Genomic DNA, 13,413 nt, shown 5'->3' on the forward strand with positions numbered 1-13,413 from the left:
GAAGGGACCCGGAGAGAAGCAGGACAGCCCCAGGGCACAGCTCCTTAGAAGGGCTGCGGGGCCACGGCGCTGCCACACATATTCCGGGAAAGTGTGACATCAGGCCGCTTAAGCCGCCCAAAGAATTGTCCATCTCACATGCACACACTAATCTATGCAGGGTCACTCAAGGTAATCCCTGCGAGCACTCCTCTTTGATTGGCACTCACAGCAGCAGTGAGTTTTTTAGGCCTGTCAGGTGGCTGGGCTGTACCATCTGTGTTCCACTGAGGGGGGGACTTTCTCTCACTAACCCCAGAGGACACAAATGGAAAATAAACATACTCACCAGATAATCTTCTCATGCTACACTTTTTCAGTTCAACTCAAGCCAATGTGTATAATGTACACATTATAGCCCAATACAGTACATTTTGTCCTTCTCTGTTAGCAACATCTTTTTTGACCCAACATTATGCAAATATTATATAAAGCTGCCAACATTGAGAAGCTTGAGGGTGTAAATTTGCAGTGAAATTCCTACTCAAATCTATTAAATGTTTTAAAATAGATTTATAATTTAATGTCCATAACACCTTTTTAACCCTGCAACAAGCTGACCCTGTCCAGGGTTTACCCCGCATGAGGCCAAAATTCACTGGGATAGGCTCCAGACACCCCTAATGGGACCAAGCAGTAGAAAATGAATGAACGTTCACAACACATGCGAAGAGGAGGAGACAGCTGGAATGACAGGGGCCACAGTGGGGCGCTAGTGCACACTGCCATTATGTCCTTGGGCAAGACACTTCACCCACCTTGTCTCTAGTGTCCATGTGTGCTGGTGTATGAATAAGAGTGTGTTATGAGAGTGAATGCAGGACAACAGATGGAAGTGAAACCACATTTTACAATCCAGCATGTTTACAGCATGTGTGTCATGCATGTTCATTAATGTACACTGCCCCCCCCCCCCCAAAAGAAAATAATAACAGCAAAAATTATGATTCAAATCAAACCTGGTTCCCTCTTCGTCTTCTTCCATAGTTGCGCCTCACAAGTGTCTTGTAGTTGTTGTTCTTCTTCGTCAAATAGTAGTAAAGGACACAGTCTGCCACACACTAAAAGACACATAACATAACATCCACAGTATGTATATTTTACGCATGGTATGTATGCATGTAAATCTGTTTACCTTTCTCTCCAAATAAGAAGCAATTAGGCCAAAATTCTTGGGGTGTTGAACAAACCTGAAACAGACAAACATATTATTGAGGATTATAATCATACAATTATTATACCAGGGATATAAAATAGTAAAGCTTACTTTTCTTTAAAGATCTCTTTCTCGTGCTCCGTCCAAACATTCATAAATTGCCGTGATTTGTACACTTTCATTGGATCGTCCATCAGACCGTTCATGTTGATGAACTTGACTCTCCTCTGCTCAGTGTCGTACATCATGGGGGGGATAACAGAAAGCTGTCTCATTTGTTTCTCATTATTCTGGAAGATAGACATACATCATTATAATCATATTGCACTTTTCTATTAAACAAGCCTATGTTTATGTGCACTTTTCCTTTTCTGTCAACATTCTAGTCCATTTCATAAATGCACTCAATGTAAAGTAACGAGTACATACTTCCTGCTCCGACAGGCCATCTATGATTTCGGATATTTCATGTTCACTTCTAGCGATTGTTGCAGAAAGACCAGTTCCTCTTTGCCCAACTCTGTGGAAAATTAAAAGCATTTATAATTTAGAAGTTTAAAACTAAATTGGCATACACCATACAAAAGAAGTATAACAGTTTGTAAGGCTAGAGGGACATCACAAGCATTAAAAAAATAATAATTAAGTATCAGTAACAAACCAAAATGTTCTTAATTCTGTGAAGCTGAACTGCTTCTAGAGCTGAAGTAGTAGTAGTAGTAGTCGTCATGTGAACAAAGATATTTAGCCCAAGGCTGTTGAGTGGGCAAAAATAAACACTGTTTCAACAAAGAATTAATGTGAAGCCATCTATGAAAACATAGCCTGTTTATGTCCAATTGTTTGTTTACAACAGACAAACAGTTGGACAGGCTACAGTGAGAACAGTTTGAGATTTAATTCATTTTAAATTATGAAGCCTATACAAAAGGATTAACAATAACCACACTTTAGATCAGATGCTCCAGACGCTCTGCTGCATTTGGTCAGACGATGCGCATACACGTGGACTTTCTCGGGATCCTGACTTACAAACTCTGGAGCACGAGAAAAAGCCCGTATTTTAAAATATGCTAAGGGCACTTTGTGGGCTCAATATTGGAGAATTGCAGATGATTGGGTGATTTTAGTTTTTAGACAAACCAATAATAAGCAGAAACAAGTAGGAAATTATCAGCTAAGGGTGAAAAATATGTTTTAAAGAAATTAATCTATATGATAATCAATTAAAAGCTTATTAGTCTTGCAGATTATTGGTTGGTGTGCCTAAGCAGTCCTTTCACCTAACCTTATCATAGACAGTGCAGCTAGAAAGAGAGAAACTGCACAAACTAGGCCACATCAAACATACAGGTTTCACTGCAGACAGGCTCTATTACATGTTAAATCCAAACATCGATTAAAGGGGGGGATGAGATATAGATATATATGTATATGCTGTGCTGCCTGTATAAACTGTATAAATTACTGTATAAACAAAAACACATTGTTACCTCTGAAATCTCTCCTGCTGCTCTCTTTGCTTGCGGATCTCGGGGAACTGTCTTTCGTAGTACTCTCGTGTTCTGCTGTCCTTGGCCTTCCTTCTGGGGTTGTTTTCCATCCGCTCCACCTTCTTCTCCCAGGCCTCCATTAGCTGGTCATAGCGCTGGCAGATCTTCTGTTCCTGAGTGGAAGAAATAGGAAAATTTTTAAATTTTTATCAATGGTTCACTTGGGAATCTTGTGTATCAGACTTTTTAATACCCACTAGCAGTTGCCATCCAAAAAGAGCACAAGTATTTAAAACAATCTACCATTTTATTTTTTGTTGCAACAGCACTGTGAAGTAGCCAAGTTCATATCTATGGAGATGTAAGCAGTGACTGAAACAGACTACAATCAACAGTCAGCAGTAGAAGTGTGCCATTGTGGAGTCCAGTGAGTACACGCTGTTCAGGAACAGCTTGTATTATTCATGTTGCTCAACCTAAAGTCAACATAAAGACTTTTTACACACATGTTTTCAGGGTTCCTGTTTCAGCTATCAAAATTAAGCTTGAATAGGCTTTGACTCATGGCCCATTAGTGTTGGTACATGTTACAACATTGAGTGTGGATTCTTTAAAGAGGACATTGTGGTCTGTATCCCGTTTTTGTAAGGAGGGACAAACAATCCACCTTCCTCTTGGCACGGAGCCATATTCATTCAGCTATTGTTTCAGAGTCCAAAAGGTCTGTCTGACCCTGACAGTGCAGCACCAGGGAAGCATAGAACTCAATGAACCATGGCAATCTTAAAAGTATTATTGTAAAATGTGACACACCTTTCAGTATGTCTATGATCTGACCGCACTCACAAGACCACAACTGCGCTTTGTGTAAAAAAAATAAAAAATAAAATAAACACGCCATTTTCAGTGTCTCCTTTTCATTGGCCGCTGGGCTCTGTGTGTGTGTTTAAGTGTCAGTAAACAGTCTTTTGCACCGGCGCATGACCAAAATTGGCCTTGTAATTCAAAATGTGCGCGCAGGTGAGTGTAACAGTAGATTTAGCATGTTTTGCATTGGTAGAATGGATGCTTCTAAGTGTGCAGCCTTAGTCACGGCAAAACGCGCTGGAGAAAATGTGTATTTGCGATATACATCCCCGGGACAGGAGGGTCCTGGCTAGATTCACATCTATGCTGGACCATGAGTGTCACCCCCTGCAGGACACTCTCTCCGCTCTGGAGAGCAGCTTCAGTGAGAGACTGATCCACCCTCGCTGTGTGAAGGAAAGGTTCCGTAGGTCTTTCCTTCCTGCTGCTGTCAGACTTTATAACAAGAACTGTTAGTACTGAACACTCGCAATACTGACCTAACCTAATACTGATGTGCAATTCTGTCATATGTGCAATTGCTGTTGGAATTCATGTGCAATTACTGTGAAATTCATGTGCAATCTATGTGCTGTCGTGACACATATTCATGTGCAATTACTGTCGGGATCACATGCAATGGTATTTATTTATTATTTATTTATTTGTCTATGGGAGTTTTTATTTATTTATAGGAGATCTTCTACTGAAAGTGTTTTTCAGACTTCCTATAAGTGATCTGTTCTTCTGTATCTACCTCTGTTTCTACCTGCGTTGCACCAATGAAATTTCCCCATGTGGGACAATAAAGGAATATCTTATCTTATCTTAAAAGGAGTTAGCGCTGCGCGTAGCAGACACGGAAACGGGCAGGCGTCTTCTCATGCTCTTTCAGGACCGCGCGCAGGGACGGACTCGTCACAGACTCAAAAAATAGCTTCACATGCTCTTATCTTTTGACTTAATACCGCTTTTTATATTTCATTTAAAGACATTTTGCATTGCGGTACTTTATAAAAAAAAAAATTGATAATAATTTATTTTATTTATCCATCCATCGGATGTTTTTCTTTTTTGTCCTTAGGTATCGGTCTGCACTTGTATCCTTAATAAATATGACGTGAAAGGAATTAAATAATAGATTCAAATATATATTTGACAGAAAAGTGATATTTTATTTTTTTCACACCAATGATCCGCTACTTGCCTGGATTCAAATATGGCCCTCGGAGGAAAATAAATTGCCCACCCCTGTTAGAGCATTGAGATCAGCAAATCTGATGATCTTTGATGTTCCGGAGTCACTGCGATTTTGGAGTAGCAGGTCCCAGACTCTGGAATAGTCTTCCATTAAAACAGCTCAATCTCTAATTAAAAGATTTTGGTTTTTAAAACAAGATGAGCTGAAAATTTGTATAGGGTTATTCTTTTTACATGCCTTACATGTTTTATTGTATTTTAAATTCACTTTGTCGAGCACTTTTGGCCACTGTGGCATTTTTTAATGTGCTTTATAAACAAAGGGAGTGTCTACAGAGCCGCGGCCGAAACTGCTAGGCTATTTCGTGCCGCGCATCAGTCTGAAACCCATGGATATATGGCTTTTAGCTAGAGGGCTGTCTTCCCGTCTTATGGACGGGGTATCTCGAGGGCAAGGACAGTGCAATTTTAATTAATACATTTTAGAAAAGTGAATATCATCATTAAATCGGGCCGGGAAGCGTTTGACGATAGTCCACCGCAGTCCGCGCCATGACAGCTCACTGTTTACAAGTGAAAATGTGCATGCTGCGCGCTGATTGGTCGACAAAGTTTGTGTGCTTGGCTCTGATTGGCTGCCGAGCCGTGGTCTGGAAAATGCCGAACCTCCACGTTTGCCGAACCTCCACGGCGAAATACCATGTAAAATACGGCGCGATACGCCGCTCCTAAGTGGCAGAGTGTGATCCGCACGCGCCGCGAGAGTATTGAGAGTCAATATGATACGAGAGGCGTGCGGACGCCGCTCTAGAACGCCTCCGCATTAAAAGCGCCGCTTTATTTTGTAAAAGCGTTGAAAAAAGCCCGTGGTAAACATATTGGCTTTCCATAGCCTTCCCTATGGAAATTTTGTTAAGCCCCTGGTTGGACGGGGTGTTTTCAAATCCTAGCTAAAAGCCTGGCTGCAGCTATCAATTATTTTAGTAATCAATCAATTTTTTCTTCGATTAATCGAATAATTGGTAAAAAAAAATTTAAAAGCATATTAAATCATTTATTAAATAAATGTTATAGTTCATTGTAATAAACAAATAACAAATTGAGTTTGTGCTTAAAATAGCACATTTTATTCTTAATTTCACATGAGTTTGTCCCCAAAACAGCAACATTTCACTTCACCAGTCCAAAGTGTTCTGTTTGTATATAAAGAATATATATAGGGGACTAATTAACTTGTCACCAGACTGTTTCATTTGCGTTTCTGTCACATAACTTAAAATAAGACAAAATAAAATTTGTTTGTAAAACAAATTGAGTGGGACCAGTGATGCCTGGTATTTTGAGCGGTGGCTCTGCATTTTGCATTTTTATAATTTTGCGGTAGTTAGAGTGGCAGCTCAGGGCACCATGCTCTTTCTACAAAACTCTTCCCGGTCGCACCTATAATTGATCCATGGGTCGCACTCGTGAGTTTAAAACACGCCGCTCTCTCTGTTGTGCTTTAGGTGCTTTAGGAACAAGCTCCGTGGGATTAAATGCGTAAATTAAACGAATCGAGGCAATAAAATATTTTTTTTTGTAATCAAATTACTCGATTTACTCGAGTAATCATTGCAGCTCTATAACAAACAAGCACACGCATGTTTGTATAATTTGGTTTTCGGGAACTCTGCCCTGGTGGCCTCTTACCTTTTGCTTACGGGCATGATTTCGCCGCTTGAAAAACAATATCAGCTTTTTCCTCATCACTTGGTTGCTGCAAGAAAACAACATTGGTAAATAAATGTAATAGACATAAATGGAATGAACAGACATACATTTTGTCATGGTTAATATTGTCAAATGTTAAACCTTAACAATACAATATATAAATGCAAGTAACCCAATACGTAAAGCAAGCATCAATCCTGAACTAGGGTGTGTTGGCTGATGAACTCGGGGTCTGAGTGTCCTTTTGTTGTAATAAAAGACTGCAGCAGATGTGCCTCTCTCATGACACACACTGATAAGCTCCACTCTGGTAACCTGGCCTTCAACTCCAGCTCTTGCCCGCATGAAATACTCCTCCTGAGACAAACATTTTAATTCACAGATTCGGTGTCTCTGGAGCAAAGCAACTTAGAACTCCCATTTGAACCGATGTGTCACGTTTCTCACCTCTCTACAGACCAGGGTTTCACTTGGCTTTTGGCACAAGAGCGGCAGTTTTAATTTATTAAGTATGTTGAGAATTAAATCCTACTTACGTCTTGATGTTGTCGTGATAAACTTTTGTGTCAGACGGTTGATTGTACAGGGGCTAAATGTGGAGGGAAGAACAAAGAACCATTTATGATTTAAACATCATCTTTTGTGCAAGTACAGATACATTTGCTGGTATTGGGACAATATCTTACCAGCTCTACTTTAGGTCCAAGGCCTTCCAGGATTTTGTGGGCTTCTTCTGCTTTTTTCTGTAAATTATACATTAAGTTAGTAATAATTAAACAGTTAAGCAGTTGCCAAACTGAGTGATTATGCAAAAAATACACAAAATAGTTACCCTTATCTGTCTAATTTGAATGACTAATAATTGTAAAGGCCGGACATTACAGGATTTTTGAGTTTCAAAAAATGTATAAACGTGACAAAAAGCACAGACCAGAGACATGAGAATAGTAGGAGATTTTATATCTTATGATACTCTGAGAAGAGACCCTGCACTACTACAAGCTAAAAAGTACAAGCAAAAAGTGGTGCGCTAACAAAGCTAGTCTTTTCCTCTCCAGTGTAAAGCGACTCGCTTTGATACAAAAAATATTTCAAAACACACAGAGCATTGCCCTTCAATTTTTTATGCAAGTTTCAATTTTGTAAAACATGGATCAGAAAAATATTTTGCACAGAAGGAACAACAGCTGCTTCACCATCTAGAGAGTGAATATGTAAACATCTAATCACCTTTTTCTAAATTTTTACACATCAAACTAGACTGACAGCAACGTAATGCATTGTGGACTCACTGGCTTGCAGCGTAAAATACTATTGGATTAAAGGACATTGTAGAAAATGCTGCAGTTTAACTTTATAGCTTGATGAGCGGAGGTAATTATTGTCTTTTTTGCCATTTCCTGTGGGGTTTTTTGCCTGACACCGCACCACAGCTTAAATTGCTTGGGAGGATCCAAAGTAAGATCGGGCCCCCCCGAAGACAGGGAAAAGCAAATTGGGCCTAAATCGGACACATGATCCTGTAGTGTTTCCCATGCCAAATATTGATGGTCTGCATTGATACCATATCTTTAATAAAATATTTTAATATTTACTTAATTTATTATGAGATTACTTAAAATGGGCAATCCTCAATAATATAAAACCTTCACTTCAATCTGTGAATGAATAATGTGAAAGGCTTTATGGCTGTGCAGAGAACTGGGACAGTTGGGAGTGCCTTAAGGGTTAATGGCTGACTGGAAAAGAAGGCGTGGCTCAGCGAAACCAGCATGAACTAAAGTAACCTCTTAAACCACACACTCAGTTGCACAGAAATAGGCCTGGTTATGCAGACCCTAAACTTTTTAAAAGTATATGCAAAAATGTATCACACACTTACGCAGCCATGTTTATGTTAACATGTTGTGTTTGGACCAAATTGATTAGTCAAAAAATGTTCTGTTCCCACTCAGAGGAATACCCACCCTGTTCTCATCGTAGATGATCTGGACGATGCTGCGGTGCTTGTGTTCCACTGGGGGCGGAGTCACAGGCTTCTCTGGCTCCACTGGTTTTGCCGCCTCCTCCTCCAGTTGTTGCTAAGAAACAGCAGAATTAAAAAATATGTATTTTATTATTTGCAAGAAAAAATATTGATATCATGTTTTTGAAAATCCATGTGAATATTCATGCAATTTGGCTTTGACAGATGCGATCTCAGCTTGTGTGACTTGATTTAATTGTATGTTAACAATGTTTGAACGTGTAAAACCATTTCATTTACACAGCTTGAATTATTTTAGTTTTTGCTTTAAAATGTACAGAAGGATAGTTTACACAAACCTGTTTTTTCTTGAGCTTGAAAATCTGTTGCTCCACTTTAGCTATCTCTCTGTCAACGCGATCCATACTCTGGATCAGCTCTTCCTTTGAGAGTTTGGAGGGAGACGCGTCTGTGTCTTCACCAAGATGAAGGTGTCCACCTGACGATGCGTCTACTTTAACAGTATATTGAGACTCCTAGATATATACAGATTTAGAAACATACAGTAAAGACATTCACTCAACATAATAAAGAGCATTTACTGACAATGTGATTGTGCATACACTTAGCAGCAGTGGTTCCAAATGCAAAGAAATACTGGCAACTTATATTTGTACTTCGAGGCCCATCGCGATAATTTTCTTAGACAGATGATATGTTGCCTCTGAAAATATCTCCATTATATATTATAATATCTATTATTGAGCAAGTGGTTTAATAATACTACTGCTATTATTCCAGGAAATTATCTTATATCTTATAAAAAAAAAATATCAAGGCAACAATTTAAGAACTTTGATAAATTGCTGCATCGGGTCCAAACTTCTTCAAGCCAATGTCTGGAATACTCCCAGGGTACAATTTAAAAAAAATACCAATTCATTCTATCTGATAACTCTATCTTCAGATTATAAAGCTGACATGATCAGGACATTAGACACACTGGACTCACACCGACTCGTCTGGTCAAAACCTGTCACCAAATGCAGCCATGTGATTGGCTGATTCCCATTACACGCAAGAACGCTTTCCACCTTTTTGCAGAGGAGGAAAAGCTAATGCAGTCAGACAGCGGCATGAAGCATGCTCAAAACACACACACATACAGACACATTTGCACTAAATAAGAGGCATTTCTGTCCTCTTTGAGGGTGGGCCCAAAAGTGAGAGGGGCGAATCACAGGAGCGATATGTACTCATTCCTCTCACATCGCTCGTTTCCCTAAATGAGCCAAAAATGTCACTGTTGACACACATGAATTGCGTCTGATCTCCCGCGCTGTTGAAGCGACGTGGAATGCACATTGCGAGTGCCTGACAACAGTGAATGGCCGCGGTTAGGTCTAAAGTTTTGTGTCAGAGGCTGCGACTTGGGTCCGGACAGGATGGCACTTGGGGCGTGGCATAAACAGCATGACATAGTTTCGATGCACCTCCACACCTTTAATAAGACTTGGAACATTAATAGTAGGTTGGTATAAAATAAACAACAATTTCTCCAATGTTATAATAAAAAGGACTACTTTTTGTTGTTTGGGCCAAGACGGAGGACCAACAGAAATGTATCTGAGGGTCGAATTTGGCCCATGGGCCACAGTTAAGACACCCCTTTAAATATTTGTCTGATATTTTCCAGGCTGTTTATTGCATAAAAAAAGAAACAAAGTAACAAAAAGCAAGAGATTATTTCCACGACCACGGCACGTGATTATTTCCCCCCACATAACAGTGTTTCTAAATAAAAATTTGCTGATAAATAAATATGATCTGACAAAGAGACCCAAATCTGAGTTCTTAAAGATCCCTGCATAATCAAAGTGGAGAGGTTGCATACCCTTTTGACTTCTACAGTGGCCCTTAGGCCGTCCTGTATTGTATGGGGCATTGGGAGAACTATGCCCCCGGAGTTTGAGGGGGCTCGTGTAATGTGGCTTTCATTGATGGTCTCCATGCGAGGTCGTTTGGCCTCCAATGACTCGTGTTCGGACTGGGCAGTCCCCGAGGCAAACTGTTGCTCGTAACCATGGCGTCTCTCTTGAGGCCTGCGGAGCACAAATTAACGCATCACGTGTTCTAATGAGAGACCCGAGTGTGTGTCGTACAATGTGGACATGGCCCGTACCTCTCCGGTGCAGGGTGGAACTCCGAGAGAAGAGATGGTCTGCGACGCCCCTGTGAATCCTGCATGTGCGCCCGGTAGTCGGGGACAGAGAACTCCTGATGCCACAAGACACAGACCAGAACTGGCAATCAATATTATGAGCCACATACAGTACAGGCCCCTATCACTGGAAACATGCACGAAATAATAAAAAGCACTAAATGAGCATTGGCCATTTGTTCAGGAATAGATCAATTCTAACAGGGCAATCTGTATCTTTTCTTAAAGCACTTAATCATGACCTCAACTTTAGACTTTGACAAATGTTTTGTTGTTATAATTTTTGCTTATTTTGGTAACATACAAACCAAAGTTAAAATATACATGAAGAGGCCTGATAAATAAATCAGAGCATGAACCCAGTTACAGAAATACAAACTTCCATTTTGTTCTAGAAGAAAGCAAACAATCCCAATGCCCAGAAAGCAGCGGTTTCCCATGAAACAAGGTTTGATGAAGAACGTCAGCCAACAAAGTGTTATACAACATGGGTTTTCTATTTTTATGATTATTGAAATGAATCATGGATTTAACAGAGCATCAAGTTTTATGATCAGTTTGTGATCATATTTTGGGTGTGTTCAGACAGGAATATGCCCCAGTTAATTGTTACATGCACAAAAAAGGAGCTATTTTGACATGAGTGACTGCGCTGTACCTGCTGATGGCGGCTGAAGGAATACTGCACATTGTGAGTTGGGTAGCGGCTCTGCTCACTGCTGAAGCCCCCCTGGCTCGGAGCGTAGCCCGAGCTGCTGGACATCCTGCTCAGTGCAACCGGGCAGTAGCTTCTTCACAACTGCAGCAGATGAGCTACACCATTTTTGAACACACACACCACCTGCAATCATAGGGCTACAGTTCAGAAATAAGGTTCTCATAGACACAAATATTTTCAGTACCTAATAACATTTAGACAGTTCAAAATGCGTATATCCTGATAAGGACATCATGGTTCAGAATAATCCAAAATAGAGAAAGTTGAGGCCACTCCTTTAGTGCAAACTGGTGCATGAAAACATCGGTGTTGAGTAGCTGCAGAAGCAGAAAATCCAAAACAGACTCTTAAATAGAGTGGCTAAATATGACAAGTTTAGTTTATTAGATTATCTATGGTTTGCTATGAGCCTAAACTGTTTTTCACTGAAATTGTTTTCTCAATGTGACCTCAACTGTACGCAGCCATCACACACGTCATATGTCTAAGAACAGATCCACAAGACAATATTGTTTTCCTGTTTCTATATTTAATGAAACCGTAAGTGTGGAAGTGGCTAGAAACAATATCAATTATATAAAAATCGTATTCGTAAGAATAATAGAGTAACCATATGAAAAACTGAAGACTAATTTAATATGAAGATAATTTGTAAGTCTTGGAGAAGACTTAAAAATGATTAAACTCATGATTAATAATAGTCTGTATAAATGTTTAGGTAAAAATCTAATTTTGGTAATACCATGTTTGGTGGATAGCTTTAAATAGTTGTAAGCTTGGAGTGTGGCGTTGTTCCAGTCTAGTCTGTGTATACAGAATCAGTTAATTTTGTCAAGGGATTACATTTTAACTGAATGTGGACTAAAACATTTGAAGAGTTAGGGACATTTTAAGTGGCGTTATCTATCACACAATCCTGAGGTAGCAAGTGTTTCAGAATAAACTAGATGTATATGTTCAATATTCTTTTAAATCACCGGACAAATAGTTCTGTGGTTTGAAAAGAGCACCGATCATAAGGAGTAGAATTCAGTTGGAAATGATAAGACGTTATAATACACCAACTTTTATATACGTCTTCCCTGTGCAGTATGCACTGGATTTAAAACAGAGCCACTTATATCGGACACTTCATGGGACCAAATGCCATAAAGTCCCCTGCATGCATCAAGATTAAAAGTGGGTCGCAGGCAGGGCTTTTAAATCTTGTGTTTTCAGAACACTCAGGAAAAATATTAAACTTGGAACTAAGACTGTTGATTTCGCACATTCAAAATAAATGCTGGCAAAATCCAGCTTCAGAGTAAAACAAGACCACTGCTTGGGTGTTGTTGTTTATCATATTGATGCCGTTAAATGCTATGCACTGACATAAACACTGTAAATGTGGAGCTTATCTTGGGGGATGGGTTTATTGCCACAGCACAGGAGATACTTTTCCGGAAACGCGCGAGAGGATAGACAAAGGCTCGGATAAACTCAACATTATGACGCTATTGTATGACTGTACCGATGTATGAAGGCGTCTATTATTGGTGATAACTGGCTAACATAGCATGTATTTCACCTTTGAATTCTCAACCACGTCGCCATCTTGCAAGGCAGATTTTCAATGTAGACTGGTGCGCTAAAGCACAGAGCTTATTATGCGTGTTATTTTGTAATTTGTGAGTAAATCTACTCACCTCATACTTAGAATATTAACCGAAGGGCACGAATTATATCCCTAGGTAAAAGATGCGTCAATAGTTGATTGTAAATCCGCGGGTTACAAGCAGTGGGCGACTAGGCAGACTAAAGGCTGCGCCGCATTTGTCCAACTATATCCTGGAAGGACAAAATAAATTAGCTTACAAATCAGGCCTACAGAGCGTGCTCATGCCCTTAAAATTGTGCAGGGAATATCATACATTTTTATTATTAGTAATCAATTGATAGAAGCAATTGTTTGAACGCATCCAGAATTATGCTAAACATGCTTTTCTGTGTTTTATATATCTTCCAGGACTCTCTAGTGTTCTGTCTAAAGCTTCCCGTTAACAGAGCAATGTTGTTGCTGTGTAA

At 39.7% G+C, this 13,413-nt stretch overlaps 2 protein-coding genes across 2 annotated transcripts in view; one reads left to right on the plus strand and one right to left on the minus strand.

The window, feature by feature from the left end:
- Window positions 1-13,163, minus strand: part of ncor1 (nuclear receptor corepressor 1) — a 34,470-nt gene extending 21,307 nt beyond the window's left edge. Inside the window, 14 exon segments of the mRNA XM_072446619.1 lie at window positions 999-1,100; window positions 1,175-1,229; window positions 1,307-1,485; window positions 1,625-1,715; window positions 2,689-2,861; window positions 6,424-6,490; window positions 6,981-7,033; window positions 7,131-7,187; window positions 8,412-8,525; window positions 8,770-8,946; window positions 10,305-10,512; window positions 10,593-10,687; window positions 11,290-11,472; window positions 13,035-13,163. Of these exon segments, the coding sequence (XP_072302720.1) occupies window positions 999-1,100; window positions 1,175-1,229; window positions 1,307-1,485; window positions 1,625-1,715; window positions 2,689-2,861; window positions 6,424-6,490; window positions 6,981-7,033; window positions 7,131-7,187; window positions 8,412-8,525; window positions 8,770-8,946; window positions 10,305-10,512; window positions 10,593-10,687; window positions 11,290-11,394 (1,476 nt within the window). The 5' untranslated portion in view covers window positions 11,395-11,472; window positions 13,035-13,163.
- Window positions 1-13,413, plus strand: part of LOC140361033 (polyubiquitin-C) — a 73,037-nt gene that overhangs the window by 47,266 nt on the left and 12,358 nt on the right. The window lies entirely within an intron of this gene.

Source organism: Eucyclogobius newberryi, unplaced genomic scaffold (genome assembly GCF_026437365.1).
Source record: "Eucyclogobius newberryi isolate DKJ021-1_F unplaced genomic scaffold, fEucNew1.0.hap1 SCAF_15, whole genome shotgun sequence".
In the NCBI taxonomy this organism is placed as follows: domain Eukaryota; kingdom Metazoa; phylum Chordata; class Actinopteri; order Gobiiformes; family Gobiidae; genus Eucyclogobius; species Eucyclogobius newberryi.